At 39.9% G+C, this 14107-nt stretch overlaps 1 protein-coding gene across 1 annotated transcript; it reads left to right on the top strand.

Moving 5' to 3' along the window:
- The first annotated feature begins 8459 nt into the window (after positions 1–8459).
- On the top strand, positions 8460–13816 carry Bmp15 (bone morphogenetic protein 15). Its single transcript, XM_027433159.2, has 2 exons — positions 8460–8781; positions 12835–13816. Exons 1-2 carry the CDS (start codon positions 8460–8462, stop codon positions 13689–13691), a joined length of 1179 nt encoding a protein of 392 aa, XP_027288960.1. The 3' UTR covers positions 13692–13816.
- The last annotated feature ends 291 nt before the right edge of the window (positions 13817–14107 follow it).

The raw sequence follows: 14107 nt of genomic DNA, 5'->3' as shown, positions 1-14107 counted from the left end.
GATCTTGGTTGGTTCAAAGACTGTTAATACTTTGGCTTGAATGTATTGCGGCATACAACTGGAGACACAAAAGTAAGGAGGCCAGAGAGATAGTTACAGGCCATATCAGAAAGGGACTTGTTTGTTATTTTGAGGAACTTGCAACTGTATTTTGAAGATAGATGAGGACAATTGAAATATAGGACTATGACATAATTGGATTTTTCTTTTAGAAAGGTTATTTTAGTAGTCAGAATGATGATGCCGAATAAAACTAGGGACAACATTTAGATATCATCAAAGAGAAAGACAAAGTTATAGGGAAAAATTCTTATCAGGTAAGAGTAACCATCACATTAACAAATACACCCTTGAGTTAGATTATCAATGTTCTTTAATGCTAAATACAGTTATCAGTAGTTATCATTTACTTCTGTACACAGTTGAACAGTGAATATTTCTTTAGGAAACACTGTCTTTCTATAGCTTCTGGGCTTAACATTCTCCTGCATCTTTGGTCCTCTTACTTGTATCTAATATTAGAATAGTATAATTAGGGGTGAGGTATTGCACATTCACATGATCATGTACATGCACACACAATGAAAAAATAAAATGGCAGAATAAGCCAAGTATGATGACACATACTTGAAATCTCAACTATATTGGAGGCTCAGGCAGGAATATCACAAGTTGAAGCTAGACTGATTGATACCTAGGGAAACCCAATGACAAGCTAACTTTTTTCCACTCTATACTTTCTCAAGTGAACCCAAAAAATTTCCATGTGTTCAATATACAAGCATATGGCAACAACTTGTAGTTTTTTATTTCTAGATTTCTGTCCCAAGCTTCAAAATGGTATCTACAATCCCCCATTTGTCATGCTCTTGAATTCATCATGTCCCTATTCAAACTAATTCTCTCATTTTCTGTCCACATATGTTCTCTAACTGATCTGGAACACTAATAAGGACTACTCATCTTCCATTACAGCATACCATTTTTGAGAATTTATTTTCCATAGTTTGATCCCTAGTGCACTCTCCAGCCTCGACATGTATATTCCAAACTCATGTTGAACTTGTCTCCTTTCCCCTTGGGATTCCTAGGTCTTTTTTTCTTTCAGAGTCTTTACATTGTTATATAATCTGTCTGTAACATTCTTTTCTAAAATCTTTATCTGCTGAGCTTCTACATAACTTTCATATCTTAGCTTACATATCATGTTTTTCAGTGCAACTTTCTGGACTCATCTGACTCATCATTGTGTCTTCCATACTATTTCCCTCCTCTGCTGCCTGATGTTCCCATAACAGCCCATGAATTTCCTCTACACTTCTCTAGCACAATTTTAAAGATTTAATTGTTTTTGGAATGGAACTTAAGTCCTCTGGAAGAGAAATACATTCTCTTAACCACTGAGCCATCTCTCCAGCCCTTAACATAATTTAAAATATTTATGAGATCATTTATATACTGTCTTTATGCCTCTGACTCTTAACTACACAAGGATAGAAAGACTATTAATACTATTCTTGTCTGTGTTCCCAACACAGAAAATAACGACACATAGCAATCAATAAAAATACTTTCACTGAATATATATATTCTCATATACATATCATTCCTATATATACATATGAATGAGTAATAATATTTTTCTAAAGCATGTTCTTCTCTGTTAAAGGGGAAAAGTGTTCTGAGCTGGGGGTCAGCTTTAGTGTCTGCTGAGTACATACTCTGAAAGATTGACAACTAAGAAGATCTCAACCACATTCTTATTTTCATCTCCCATGATGCAAATGAGAAGTATACTTCCTTGTTCTCCATTTGTCCTCAGGTTTTTCTGTTTTTTAAGATTTCCACAGGGAGAAAAAATCAGGTAGAGAAAAAAGAAGAGCACAATAAAACACCATCTTTTGAGAATCTAGAAGATTTGAGGTCTACTTAAGAGTTTTAGTTTGTCTCTACTTCTACAAAACTCATTTATCTAGAGCTAATTCAGTTGTTGATAAATTTGTTTTCTTCTTCAACTTTCAGTTACAATGTGCCTGTGTGCGTGTGCGGATGGGGACTGAGCTTTCATTACAGCTTAACCTCTGAGCCCAAGATTGAAAAGCTGAGATAAGGGATCTATGACTCCAAACCTCATGACACTCAGTTGTTATGTCCCAGATATTCTGGCTCCCAGGTCCATGCATGTCTTACAGGAAGCTTTGCCAGAGTAGTAGGTGAAGGGAACACTTAGGGTCGGTAAAAGAGAAACAAGTTTCTCAATTTTGTTTCAGTCATAGGAAGTAAAAAGCAAGATAGAGGCATCTTCAGCCTTATCTAACTCAGTAAGTCAGAGTCAAGGATTTGTCTACAGCAAGACAGGAACCATTTTTTAATTTTTTTTAATAGTTCAAATTAGGAACAAGCTTGTTTCACATATCAATCCCTTCTCCCTCTCCCTCCCCTCACCCCCCACCCCTCCTCCCTCCACTCCCCAGGCAGGGTAAGGCCCTCAACAGGGGCTCTGAAAGGGACCATTCTAAATGTCTCATAATTATACTATTGGTCCCAAGAGCTTTATTTAAGTCTAAGGTCCCAAGTGCTTTGTTTAAATCTAAGCTCAGCATCTTTTCCTTTTTAACACCAAACTTGGTATTGGACTGAGAGAGAAAGATGAGGCTTTATTATAGATTTGACACTGACTACTGAGTCCTTGAGGAGCCTATATTTTTTCTTTAAAGAGCTGAACAAGGATGACAGAAATAGACATACCAAGATAGATGGGGATATGCCCATGAGGTCTCAACCCTACTACAGTTTAGTAAGAATGTGGTCTTCAGGCTAAGAAGGCTTGTACAATGTCTATTTCCAACTCCTGGGATCTGTGACCCTTTTACCATACATGGAAAGGAATACTTGGTTTCTGTGGGGCCTCTAGAATCTTTAGAGATGGTGAGGGTCACAAAGAATTCTTCATACCAGAAATGAAGTTTCCCCTCCAAAAGCATTAAAATTAATGGTGGTATGTGATTGCTTCTATTTTCTCTCCCTCAAAACTCTGAGAAGAATTTACCTTTTCCACAAGAATTTGTCCATGGACCCATCATACAAAAATTTTAGTAAGCACATGTGAAGGTAAATTGATAAGTACAATATTGGACTTCATAAAATGTACCTCTTAGTACCATGTTTAGGAATCTCTGTGGGACTGCCTTAAAGGGAAGCTGTGTTTCCTTATGGCTAAATGCACATTAGCAGATTCTAAAGTAGCCATGAGGTTCAAGGAGGGGAGACTTGAAATCAGCTTCCCATGAGTCCAAATCTTCATAGATGCCACTCCTCAAGCAGTGTGCAGCTTCGGGCACCTTATCCTTTCTGATTCTTAAGCTTTGTATTTGTAAATGAAACTGGCATTTAATCAACAGTGTAAAAGGATGCATGTTCCAAATCAATAAATATTTTTGTAAATACAAATACCATACCCTTTGGTTTGGGGTGGATTTTTAAAATTTAAGCCCAGTTTAGGAAATGATTTTCCAAGATAGCAAAGCAGTAATCAAGGAAAAGTCATGGTGTGTCTTATCTATTCTATCCAGGTGTGAGCTTCTTGCTAGAGAAACTCTGCAATCTTGGCATCTCCCAGCTGACCCCAGTGCTTGCCTGTTGCTTGAGAGTGCTACAGATAGAGCGCTCGTCTGATTTGCTTCTTCACGTTCAGAGTTAGGAATAATATCTAGAGCACAGCATGCTTGTCACTTACATGAATCCATCCTCACAACTGCCTGCTAAAGTTGTGCTATTATCCTTAGTATTAGATGGGGAAGTAAGGAACAGAGATTAAGTCAAATGTCTTAAAAATACTCAGCAAGTAGCAAAGCTGGGATTTGAATCCGAGGTCTTTTCCCATATATATATATATATATATATATATATATATATATATATATATCACATAGAAGGTACTTGTTTGATATTTGTAAAAAAGAATACAGCTATGAAAACATAAAGTATAATTGCGCAAAGAGAAAGGGCATCATCACACATGGGCACTGATTATAATAGCCTTGTTCCTAGAAATTGGATACAAATCTACTCTTTATAAGCTTTTTGCTAATGTACCTAATACATGTATAGCTTGAAAAAAAAAGAACCCATAGTGCCCATTAAGGGTTCCTGCTGCTTAGACACGGTGACCCATTTTGTTTAGTGAAGAATCCCTTTGTCAAGTCAATAATCACCTCCTAAATTCTCCCATTTATATAGTCTTTTCTGACATGTAGGGAACTGGTGAATATCCTTTTTGTAGATCTTTTCCACTTGCCTACAATAGCCACCCTACCCTCCTAGAACTGTAGGGCTAGAAAGACAGTTGGTGCCCTCTTCTGGAGATTTGGGGCAGTAGCATGCATTGAGCCACCGGGGTGCGTTTCTAGGAGAACAGGCCAAATTCCTTCCTTTCCATTCAAATGATAAGAAGGTAGTTAGCTTGAGGGTCTTTTTATGAAAACAAGATCATTGGCGTGGGCCAGGTGGCCAAGGCTCACAATCGCAGCTGTCTTGAAGACTAAGGCAGGAGTATAAATAAGGCCAACCTGGGCAACTTCGTTGAGATACCATCCCTTGGGGCGGGGATGCTTTGAACCTACCTTTTTTTTTTTTTTTTTTCAAAGTTAGGTCATGTTAATTATAGATAGTTGTACAAATTGCTGATCAGAAAATTGAACGATTATATGGATTTTCTATAAATTTCAAAGTTTAGGAGTCTTTAAAATTGTATACATTGGTAATTATTAATACCTTTGCTTTAACAATAGAATATAAAAAGTAATGTGAGCTGGGGCTAGAGCTCCATGGTGGAGTACTTGCCTGCAATATACAAATACCTTTAGTTAAATCTCCAATGCTTGGGAAGAAAACAATGTGTTTCCTGATGCTGTAGTGAAGAAAATTAGATTTCTGGTGAACCTTTTGGTTTGAGACAGTGTCTCATTATGTAGCCAAGATTGGCCTGTTATCTTCTACCTCTCATCTACCTGACTTCTGAGTTTACAAGAGTGAGGGCACCATACCCAGCCATTTTAAGCGTTGGAAGGACTCCAAGAATGTATTTTCTTCAGTAAGGATATATATACACACATACTTTAAGGCTATTAATGACAGACACCATGTATTGAAGATTAACTAGTTGCTACTTTATATAAATTCTCATTTATATAAGTATCATTTAAATCACATCAAATCCTGACAGTACCAATGTACAATTAATAAAACAGATGGAGAAAGGCTAAGCAACAGCCCCAAAGTAGCAGAGCCAGGAGTTAAAGCCTCAGTGGTACTCCTTTTGGTATAATATGTTCTCTTTCTCTACATTATTTTTTTTTGCTCCCATGTCAGAATCTCACTACAAAAAAAAAAAAGATGTCATGGAGATGTTCTTTGACTGATAGAATTTCCATATAAGACTGAAACATCAAAGAAAATCATGATCAAAACACTCACATGGACTGTTGCTTGTTGGCCTCACTATTTGTTCATATATATAGAACACAATATATGATGATACATAGTTTAGTTAAAGGCAAGGGTCAAATAGCAAGGACAATATTAGAAAAACAGAGAAGTAGTTTAGATAGGGAGGAGGCCAGGATTAGTGGCACAGATCTGTATTCCTAGCTATGAAGTAGACTGAAGCAGGAGGACCACAAGTTCAAGGCCTGCCTGGGTAACAGAGTGAGTTCAAGGTAAGTGTGTGCAACTTAATGAGACCCTGTCTCGAAATTAAAAGGTGACCTGGATGTAAATCAGTAGTAGAGTACTTGCCTAACATTTGCCAAGCCCAAGTTCAATTCTCATAGCACAGAAAGAAAATGAGAGGGGGAGTAGGAGGGTGCTGAAGGAGCTTGGTGGCTGCCTCTCTAAAGCCCAGGAAGCTAGGATAAATCCATCAGGCTAAGCCCCAGCTTAACAAGTTGAGTAGCATAGATCAAAGATAATGAAAACTGATCTACACTTGGAACTTACTTTGTTCTAGACACTCTTGTGTTTTACATATATTAATTTCATTAGTCCTCACAAAATTTCAGTTTAGCTCTTACAAAATTAAGAGAATGACCACTATGCGAAATTGGAGGTAAAGAGAAACTGAGTAAATTGCCCAATACAAGCTAAAAAGTGGCGGACCTGGAATTCGCCATTCAAAATATAGACGAAAGGTTGATAGTGTAGATAGTGAAAAGAGTTTGGTGCTGTTCAAAAGGCTGACTCACAAATGTTACTATGGCAAAAGGAGAAAAGTGTTACCCCACTGCATAAAGACATTCTTGTAAACAAACATGTTAAGGGCTAGATTATTACCAAGAAAAATTAATTTGCATGCTGTACATATCATGCACCATTCAAGCCAAGATATGTTCTTGAAACTTCAGAAGTCAAATAAATGCCCAATAATAGAAGCCGCTGATGTCCAGCAACAGCTGAATAGATAAAGAAAATGTGATATACCTGTGAGAACACACACACGTGAGCTTTATGTAGCCATAGAGACGTGAAATAGAGGGACTGGAAAGATAGCTTAGCATTTATTGGTATGCACCACTCTTTTAGAGGAATGCAATTCAATTCCCAGCAACTATGTTGCAGGTTTCACAACCTCCTGGGACTTTTTTTCTGGTCTCTGTGAGCCCCTGTACTTACCAGTACATAACATAATTTAAAATAAATCTTATTTTGAAATACAAAGAGCATTTGGAGGAAAATAGATTGAACTAGAGACCATCATAGTAAGAGAAATAAGCCAGACTTTAATGTCAATTTTTTCTCATATGTAGCATACAGAAAGAGACGAAGAGGCAGGGAAACAAGACAGGGACAGGGTAATGAGGGAAAATGGAAAGACAGCCGTTACATTTTCTCCATGATATGAAAGCCTGGGGCAGACTGTTTGCTGAAGGAGAGAGTATAAGAGAAATTCATGGGGGTGCATATGAGCAAAGTACAGTAATATTCATATATGAAATGATATAATAAAACCCATTATTTTGTATGCTATCTGAGAACAAAAGCAACAAAAATTTGAGTAGAAAGAGCAAGGAACCTGTGTTCAACTGAAAGTCCAGCCTGCTCTGTGGAAAGAAAAGCACATTTGAGGAGGAAACCTGTGCTGCTGGAAACCTATGCTCTCTGAATTCATGGTATAGTAGTCTCAATAACGAAGAAACCTCTGAAATGTATGTAAAATTCAAACAGAAAAAAATATAAAAGCAAAAGTCCAAAGACCCATGCTTGTTTCATGATAATGTTGCCTGTTTATAGATAGTCACATTATGAAGTAAGTGCCTTCCACAAATCAGGCCTCACCCATCCAATTCAAGTCTTGACCTCATGCCTTATGTTTTCACCAAATCTCCATCCAACCTGGGTGAGAGCAAGTTCATAACCTACCATCTTTCAACAGAACTGATGCCCAGGGAAGCTTAAACCAAGTGACCCAGCTCTGTTGCCTCCCATTAGGAACCTAGGTCAGACAAGCTCCCCAAAATTCACCTTCCATTGCCTTGGGGTTCTCAGAGGAAACCTGCTCACCACTTTCCATGGTAAACCAGCAAATTCCAAGTTGGTGGTCTCAAACTTAACTCTATATTACAATCATCTGTGAGCTGAAAACCCCTCGTGGGCTGGTAACATTCCAGACCCAAAGGAGCAGAATCTGATCAGCTGCCTCCAACGTACAGCCAGAATTTCGAACCACTAGGCAAGGACTCTTCTTGAAGCTCCAGTAGCCACACTCACACAGTGATTTTCACATTCTACTGTTTGCAGGGCCTTCTTGAAGCACCTGCTGAGACCTTACCCCCATAGAGTTTGTATTTGAGACTGGATCCAGGAGAATACATTCTTTTTTCCCCTTTTATCACCTATTTATTTATTTATTTATTTATTTATATTTTTTTACTTCCCGACCACTACTCATCCTAGGTAGCTTCACCACAATCCAGCAGCAAACCACACTTTTGTGAGATGCTTCACTAAGAGTTATAGAAGTTGGATGGGAATAGGAGGCCTCTGTCTCTTTAAGGCCTGATTGAGGGATAGCCTTTAAATCTGCGGTAGCACGGGGTAAGGTTGCTTCCTTTTAACCTATTATATTGGGTGCAGTCCAGATTCCTGGAACGGGCCTCTCCTCGTAGGTTACTTTAGCCTGTCTGAGAAGTACTGTGTGGTTCCCACCAATGGATAGTGGGTAGGGCATGCTGCCTTGTCCCACTTGCCGTTTCTGTTTGTTTTCGTGCCAAGAAGCCTAGTCAGGAGACTTGCTTTGGCCCAGAAGATTCTCCCACAGGAAGCAAGAGAGGGTCTGCCAGCCGGTTTTTCTTTTGATTTCCTGCCCTGTCTTTGGTGTTTGTTAAACCAGGATGTGGAAGAGGTCAGAGTGATGTCCTTTGGACTTGAGTAGGAATCCGTTGACAAGCACCAAGCTTTTCAAGATGGCCCTTCTCACAATTCTTAAAATTCTTTTTTGGGGAATGGTGTTTTTTATGGAACACAGGGTTCAAATGGCAAAGGCAGGGTGGCCCTCCATCACCCGCCTTGCTGACGACCCCACATTGCCCTTAAATCTGGATCTGGCAAAAGAAGCCTCTGGAAAGGAGATGAAGCCACGGCCCCAAGGATATCCCCTGAGGTATATGCTGAAGTTATACCAGCGTTCGGCCGACCTGCATGGGCATCCTAGGGAGAATCGCACGATTGGAGCTAAAATGGTGAGGCTGGTAAAGCCCTCAGCCAATGTAGTAAGGCCTCTCCGAGGTGAGTTCTTGTGGCCCCACAACCCTTCAGGGAACAGAAGAGGGGAAATGTGTAGACAGAAAGGAGGCTTGGTGTGTTGTCATTGATTGGTGAGCAGATTTGGTCAAGTGTGGCTTTCAGAGAGTTGGAAACTTATGAAAAGCTGGTTCCAAGCCTATTTCCCATTCGAGCCACAACATAAGAAAAAATTGTCTTGGGTCCTACTGAGCAATCTTCCTGGGCTGCAGGACAGCTAAGTACAGTATGAACTCCTTTATTTTGTAAGTTGTTATACCTCTTAAACTAGGGCTTTTTATGTGGTTGGTTGTTCTTTGAAGGCAAAGACTACAAACAAGATAATGAGCTAGGAAAACTTGCATGGCCTCAGACAGAAACCAGCTATCATCTGAAAGTCAACATACATGACCCTATAACCTCCTTGTTACTATATTTAATCCTAATGACAACCATTTCCATTTGTTGTCATGTGGCAATGAGCTTAATTTTAAAGATCAGAAAAAAAAATAAGGCACAGAGATTAAGTAACTTGCAGATGTTCCCCTAGACAACTGGCTGGCAGAGATGAGATTTAAACTCCTGATCATCTGATTCTGAATGCACTACGAAGATATCCTTACACCAAGCACTTTTATTACTTGGTTCACATTACCTCTTGGGGATTTTGGTACCATGGGACCGAGTGTATTTATTTGTCCACATTATGCTCTATCTATGAATTGGATACTGTTCCCAGTCTCCTGAAGTAAAGGCAGCCATCAACTTCAATAAAACTTCCTAGGAACTTGATGAGATCAGTATGGGGTTTGCATTACTCTCTAAGATACCCACAGGATTCACACTTCTTCATTCAAGTAAAATAACTTATATTTTACTATCCATCCCTTGCTGTGAGCTTAATGTGTATCAGGCACTGGAAAAATTACTTTGCAAATACTATGAGAGTATTACTTTTTAATACTATAAAAGGAGGTGATGGTATAATCACTTATAGGTGAAGAAACTGAAACTCTAATGCCACACAGCTAGTAATGGGTAGAACCAGATATCAAACAGGCTCTGAAACTCCAGTGTCTGTAATCTTAATTACCATACCATGATGAATCCTCAGTAGAGGATTTTAATTGAGCACAAGTTGCTGTGTTTGTGTGTGTGTGTGTGTGTGTGTGTGTGTGTGTGTGTGTGTGTGTAGTTTTGGGATAAAGGCAAATAACATCTTCCCTAGCCTCTAGGGGTTCCTAGTATCAATAGACAATTACATAATGATGTAATGATGTAAGGACGAGTGCTTTGAAGAATGACTCACTGATCAGAATTAAGAAAGCAGGGAGTTAGTTAGGAGGCCTCAATGAAGAGATGCTATTTGAGAAAGGAATAAGGAGAGTATGCATGTAGACAATGAGGTGCACAATGTAGCAAAGAAAAGTGGCATGGTAGTAGAGATTAATTTAGCAAATTGTATTTTACTACTGAATGCTATGCATAAAGATGTGATTAAGACAAATATAGCGCCTGCTCTCATAGAACACATGTTCTTATGGAGAAGATAAATTAGCAAACTGTTAAATAATTGCAATTTGTGGCAAGTGAAATGCTCTGCAATAGTGAATAGTAAGGCCACTTCTTTCTGTAGGGGGTTAGCTTTGAAGAAGTGATATATGGGCTGAGGTCTGTAAGAAGTTTTAACTGAGGAAACTGAACAGAACCTGATTTAGGCAGAAAAAACTTGTAAAGGCTTAAAGGGCAGAAACGGGCATATCCCACTCGAAGAAGGGAAAGACTAGTGGGGCTGGAGCCTTGTGGGGAATGGCAGGAACTGAGACTTTTTAGAGTCAGGGACTTGCAGGCCTTGAGAAAGGATCTGGTTTTTATTACTAAGTGTGGCAGAAAAACTGAACAAATCAAGGGTGCACTGGTGATGGGATGGATGCCTAGAACTGCAAGGATCCTGGGTGACTGTGGGACAACTGGCATCTAAGGCCTATAGAAGGATCCAGAAGTTCAGTCACACAGGATGTATGAGTCATCCCTTCCCTTGAAAAGTCTTCACAGACCCTTCCTGGCTCAGGTTCTCAGCAGCCCCACCCTGCTTCAGGAAACATGTGATGTCAAGGTCTGAAAGGAAAGGGCAGTTCCTCAGCAGACAGCCTGCTAGATGTTTGGGTGGGGTTCCTTTGCAGGGTGGGGCAGGTGTACGAGTGGGCCTCTTGGAAAAATTGTACTAGGAGAATGTGGGATAACATAAGGAAACAAGTACAAGGGTAGCTTGTGTCTCCTTCCCTAGAATGAAGGCCGGTGCTGCGAACCTGAGGATGTGTTAGGCATGAGCTGGAATGGGAACTTCTAAAACTATTTTGAACACCAAGACATTAAGGACTTCTTTGTTGAAAGTGACTGTCCCCTTGGAGAATTTTAGGCTTGCACACTCAGTGGAAAAGGAAGGTTAGGTGAATGATACATGGACACACTAAGATGTTCCAACACAACAGGAGGCTTTACCCCATGCTGTCTGTTTTCTAGTCCAGTCTTAACCTGTACCAGGAAAAGAAGTTCACAGCTCTGCAGACAGAGGCTTCCACTATTTATTTTTGGAAATAATTTTTTTTCAAGAATATATTCTGATCATGGTTTGGCCACATGGTGTCAGAACTACAATTTGGATTAAAGCTTTTAAACCTAGGTTTCATGCAGTTTGGGCAGGTTTTTTATTTATTACTTTCTTTTTATTTTATTTTATTTTATTTTATTTTTGAGACAGGGTTTCTCTGTGTAGGTTTGGTTGCCCTGGAACTCACTCTGTAGACCAGGTTGGCCTAAAACTCAAGAGATCCACCTGCCTCTGCCTCCCAAGTGTTGGGATTAAAGGTGTACACTGCCACCACCTGGCTGGAGCAGGGTTTTTTCCCCAAAGACTATTCATGCAATCAAGGTTCTTACCGAAATGGTATTCAGGGGCGTGGTTGTAAAATGAATGGGCTAAACCTGAGTGGAACAGGAGGGACTGAGCTGAAGGAAAAGATTCAGAAACAGTTCTTGAAGTTGGTGGAAGGCAGAGATGCAAAGACGGTTAAGCACCCAGTTCAGTGATTCATGACAGCCATAGCACCCAATATTAGATTTTCCCCCTAAAACTACATCTGTATAGTGATGTGACATGGAAATCCTTTCTTCATACATGTGTGTTTTGATAGTTTTCTTCATTGGTCACTTTTAATAGTCAATGAATAGTATAACTCATCATCAATATATACATACAACATACTTCTATATTTGAGTTTTCACTGTTAGTAGTGTTGTAATTTAAGTGTCTTGAGACAAAGATGCCATGGGACAGGGTTCAAGCAGAGAGTTTTTTAATTAGGGAAAGGGACCCTGAAAAGGGGAAAGGGAGAGGGGAGACTGTCGTCTAGGGATAGGAACAGTGGGAAAGAAGCAGACAGGCAGGAAGAGAGAGAGGGGGGGAGAGGGGGAATGGGGGAAGAGAGAGAGGCAAGAACAGAGGGAGAGAAAGAGAGGAGGATGGGAGGTGGGCAGGGCCCTTTTAAAGAGGAACATAGAGAATAGGCACAGGTGGTGTTTTTAGTGGCTGCAGCTGAGGGTGTATCTTGTCAGTACTCCGAGGACAGGCCAGTACAGATGCCTGAATACCAATAGTCCAAAAGTAAGATGGATTTATGCTTACTATAAATAGACTTGGGTTCAAATCTTTTACTTGCCAGGTGATGACTGCATGCATTCTTTTTCAGTTCAGGGTATAGAATCCAGGACCTGGACTGGTCGTACTAAGCTTCATCCCCAGCCTTTGCTCAGGTGTCCTCTGATGGATTCTGTAAGCCTCAATGTCATTATGTACAAAATAGGGATAATAACTATCTCATAAGACTATTGTAAATTAAAGGATCTATGTAGGTACTAGATAGTATACTAGTAGGTGCTCAATAAATGAGTTAATTTCAGGGCTAATTACAACTATCAGTTTACATTCAGGTTTTATAAGGATGTACAAGTGGTAGATAAGACACTAACAGTGGGTCCTGTTCTTTCACATTTGTGCAGGTCCCTGGCATGTACAGATCCTGGACTTTCCTTTAACATCAAACCAGGTAGCATACCAGCTTATCAGAGCCACTGTGGTTTACCGCCATCAACTTCATCTAGTTCATTATCATCTCTCCTGCCACGTGGAACCTTGGATCCCCAAATGCCTGGCCAAGCACTTTCCTTCTTCAGAAGCAGGTTCGTCAAAGTTGCCTCCCATGTCGAAAGCCTGGACAGAGATGGATATTACACACTGTGTTCAGCAGAGGCTCTGGAATCGCAAGGGACGGAGAATCCTTCGCCTCCGCTTCATGTGTCAGCAGCAAAAAGGCAGTGAGGTTCTTGAGTTCCAGTGGCATGGTATGTCATCCTTGGATGTCGCCTTCTTGCTGCTCTATTTCAATGACACTGACAGGAGTGTACAGGCTAAACTTCTTGCACAAGGCCAAGAGGAGTTAACTGACAGGGAATCTTCTGTTCTCATGCGGAGTGCCCGGCAAGCATGCAGCATTGCATCTGATGTCCCTTGTCATTCTCAGGAACATGATGGGTCTATAAATAATCAGTGTTCCCTCCACCCTTACAAGGTCAGCTTCCATCAACTAGGCTGGGATCACTGGATCATTGCTCCCCGTCTCTACACTCCAAATTACTGTAAAGGATTCTGTAGTCGTGTGCTACCCTATGGTCTCAATTCACCCAACCATGCCATCATTCAGAGCCTTGTGAATGAACTAGTGAATCACAGTGTACCACAGCCTTCCTGTGTCCCTTATAAGTTTCTTCCTATGAGCATCCTTCTGGTTGAGGCAAATGGGAGTATCTTGTACAAGGAGTATGAGGGTATGATTGCCCAGTCCTGCACATGTAGATAACAATGAAGTTGTAGCTATTTCAAATTTCCTAAGAAACTGGAGAAGATAAAGACAGCACTATTGGTGTTAAAGCTGACAGTGATCTACCCAATCTACAGCTTCTATTCCTTATCTTAAAAAAAAAAAACTATTGTGCTTATGCTTAAAATATAAGAGCACTTTAAATTCTATAAATGTTGGGATCACATCTTAATATTTTAAAAAATTAATTTAAAATACCATGAAATAGTTATCTTTAGCATTATTTAAATCTCTTCCCTCATTTGTGAACTCTTCAGCTTGTAAAAGAGTTTTCTGGTACTAGTAGCATAGCATGGATCGGTGTGATTTTACTAGTCAGAGCCTGCAGTGCTTGGATAAGATGCTTTTCTAGAGATGTACTATTATGTCATTTTTTTATTGTGACTTTGAAAAAA

Source organism: Cricetulus griseus, chromosome X (assembly GCF_003668045.3).
Source record: "Cricetulus griseus strain 17A/GY chromosome X, alternate assembly CriGri-PICRH-1.0, whole genome shotgun sequence".
Lineage (NCBI taxonomy): Eukaryota > Metazoa > Chordata > Mammalia > Rodentia > Cricetidae > Cricetulus > Cricetulus griseus.
Note: the sequence above shows the minus strand (reverse complement) of the source record. Positions and strands in the feature narration are given on the sequence as shown.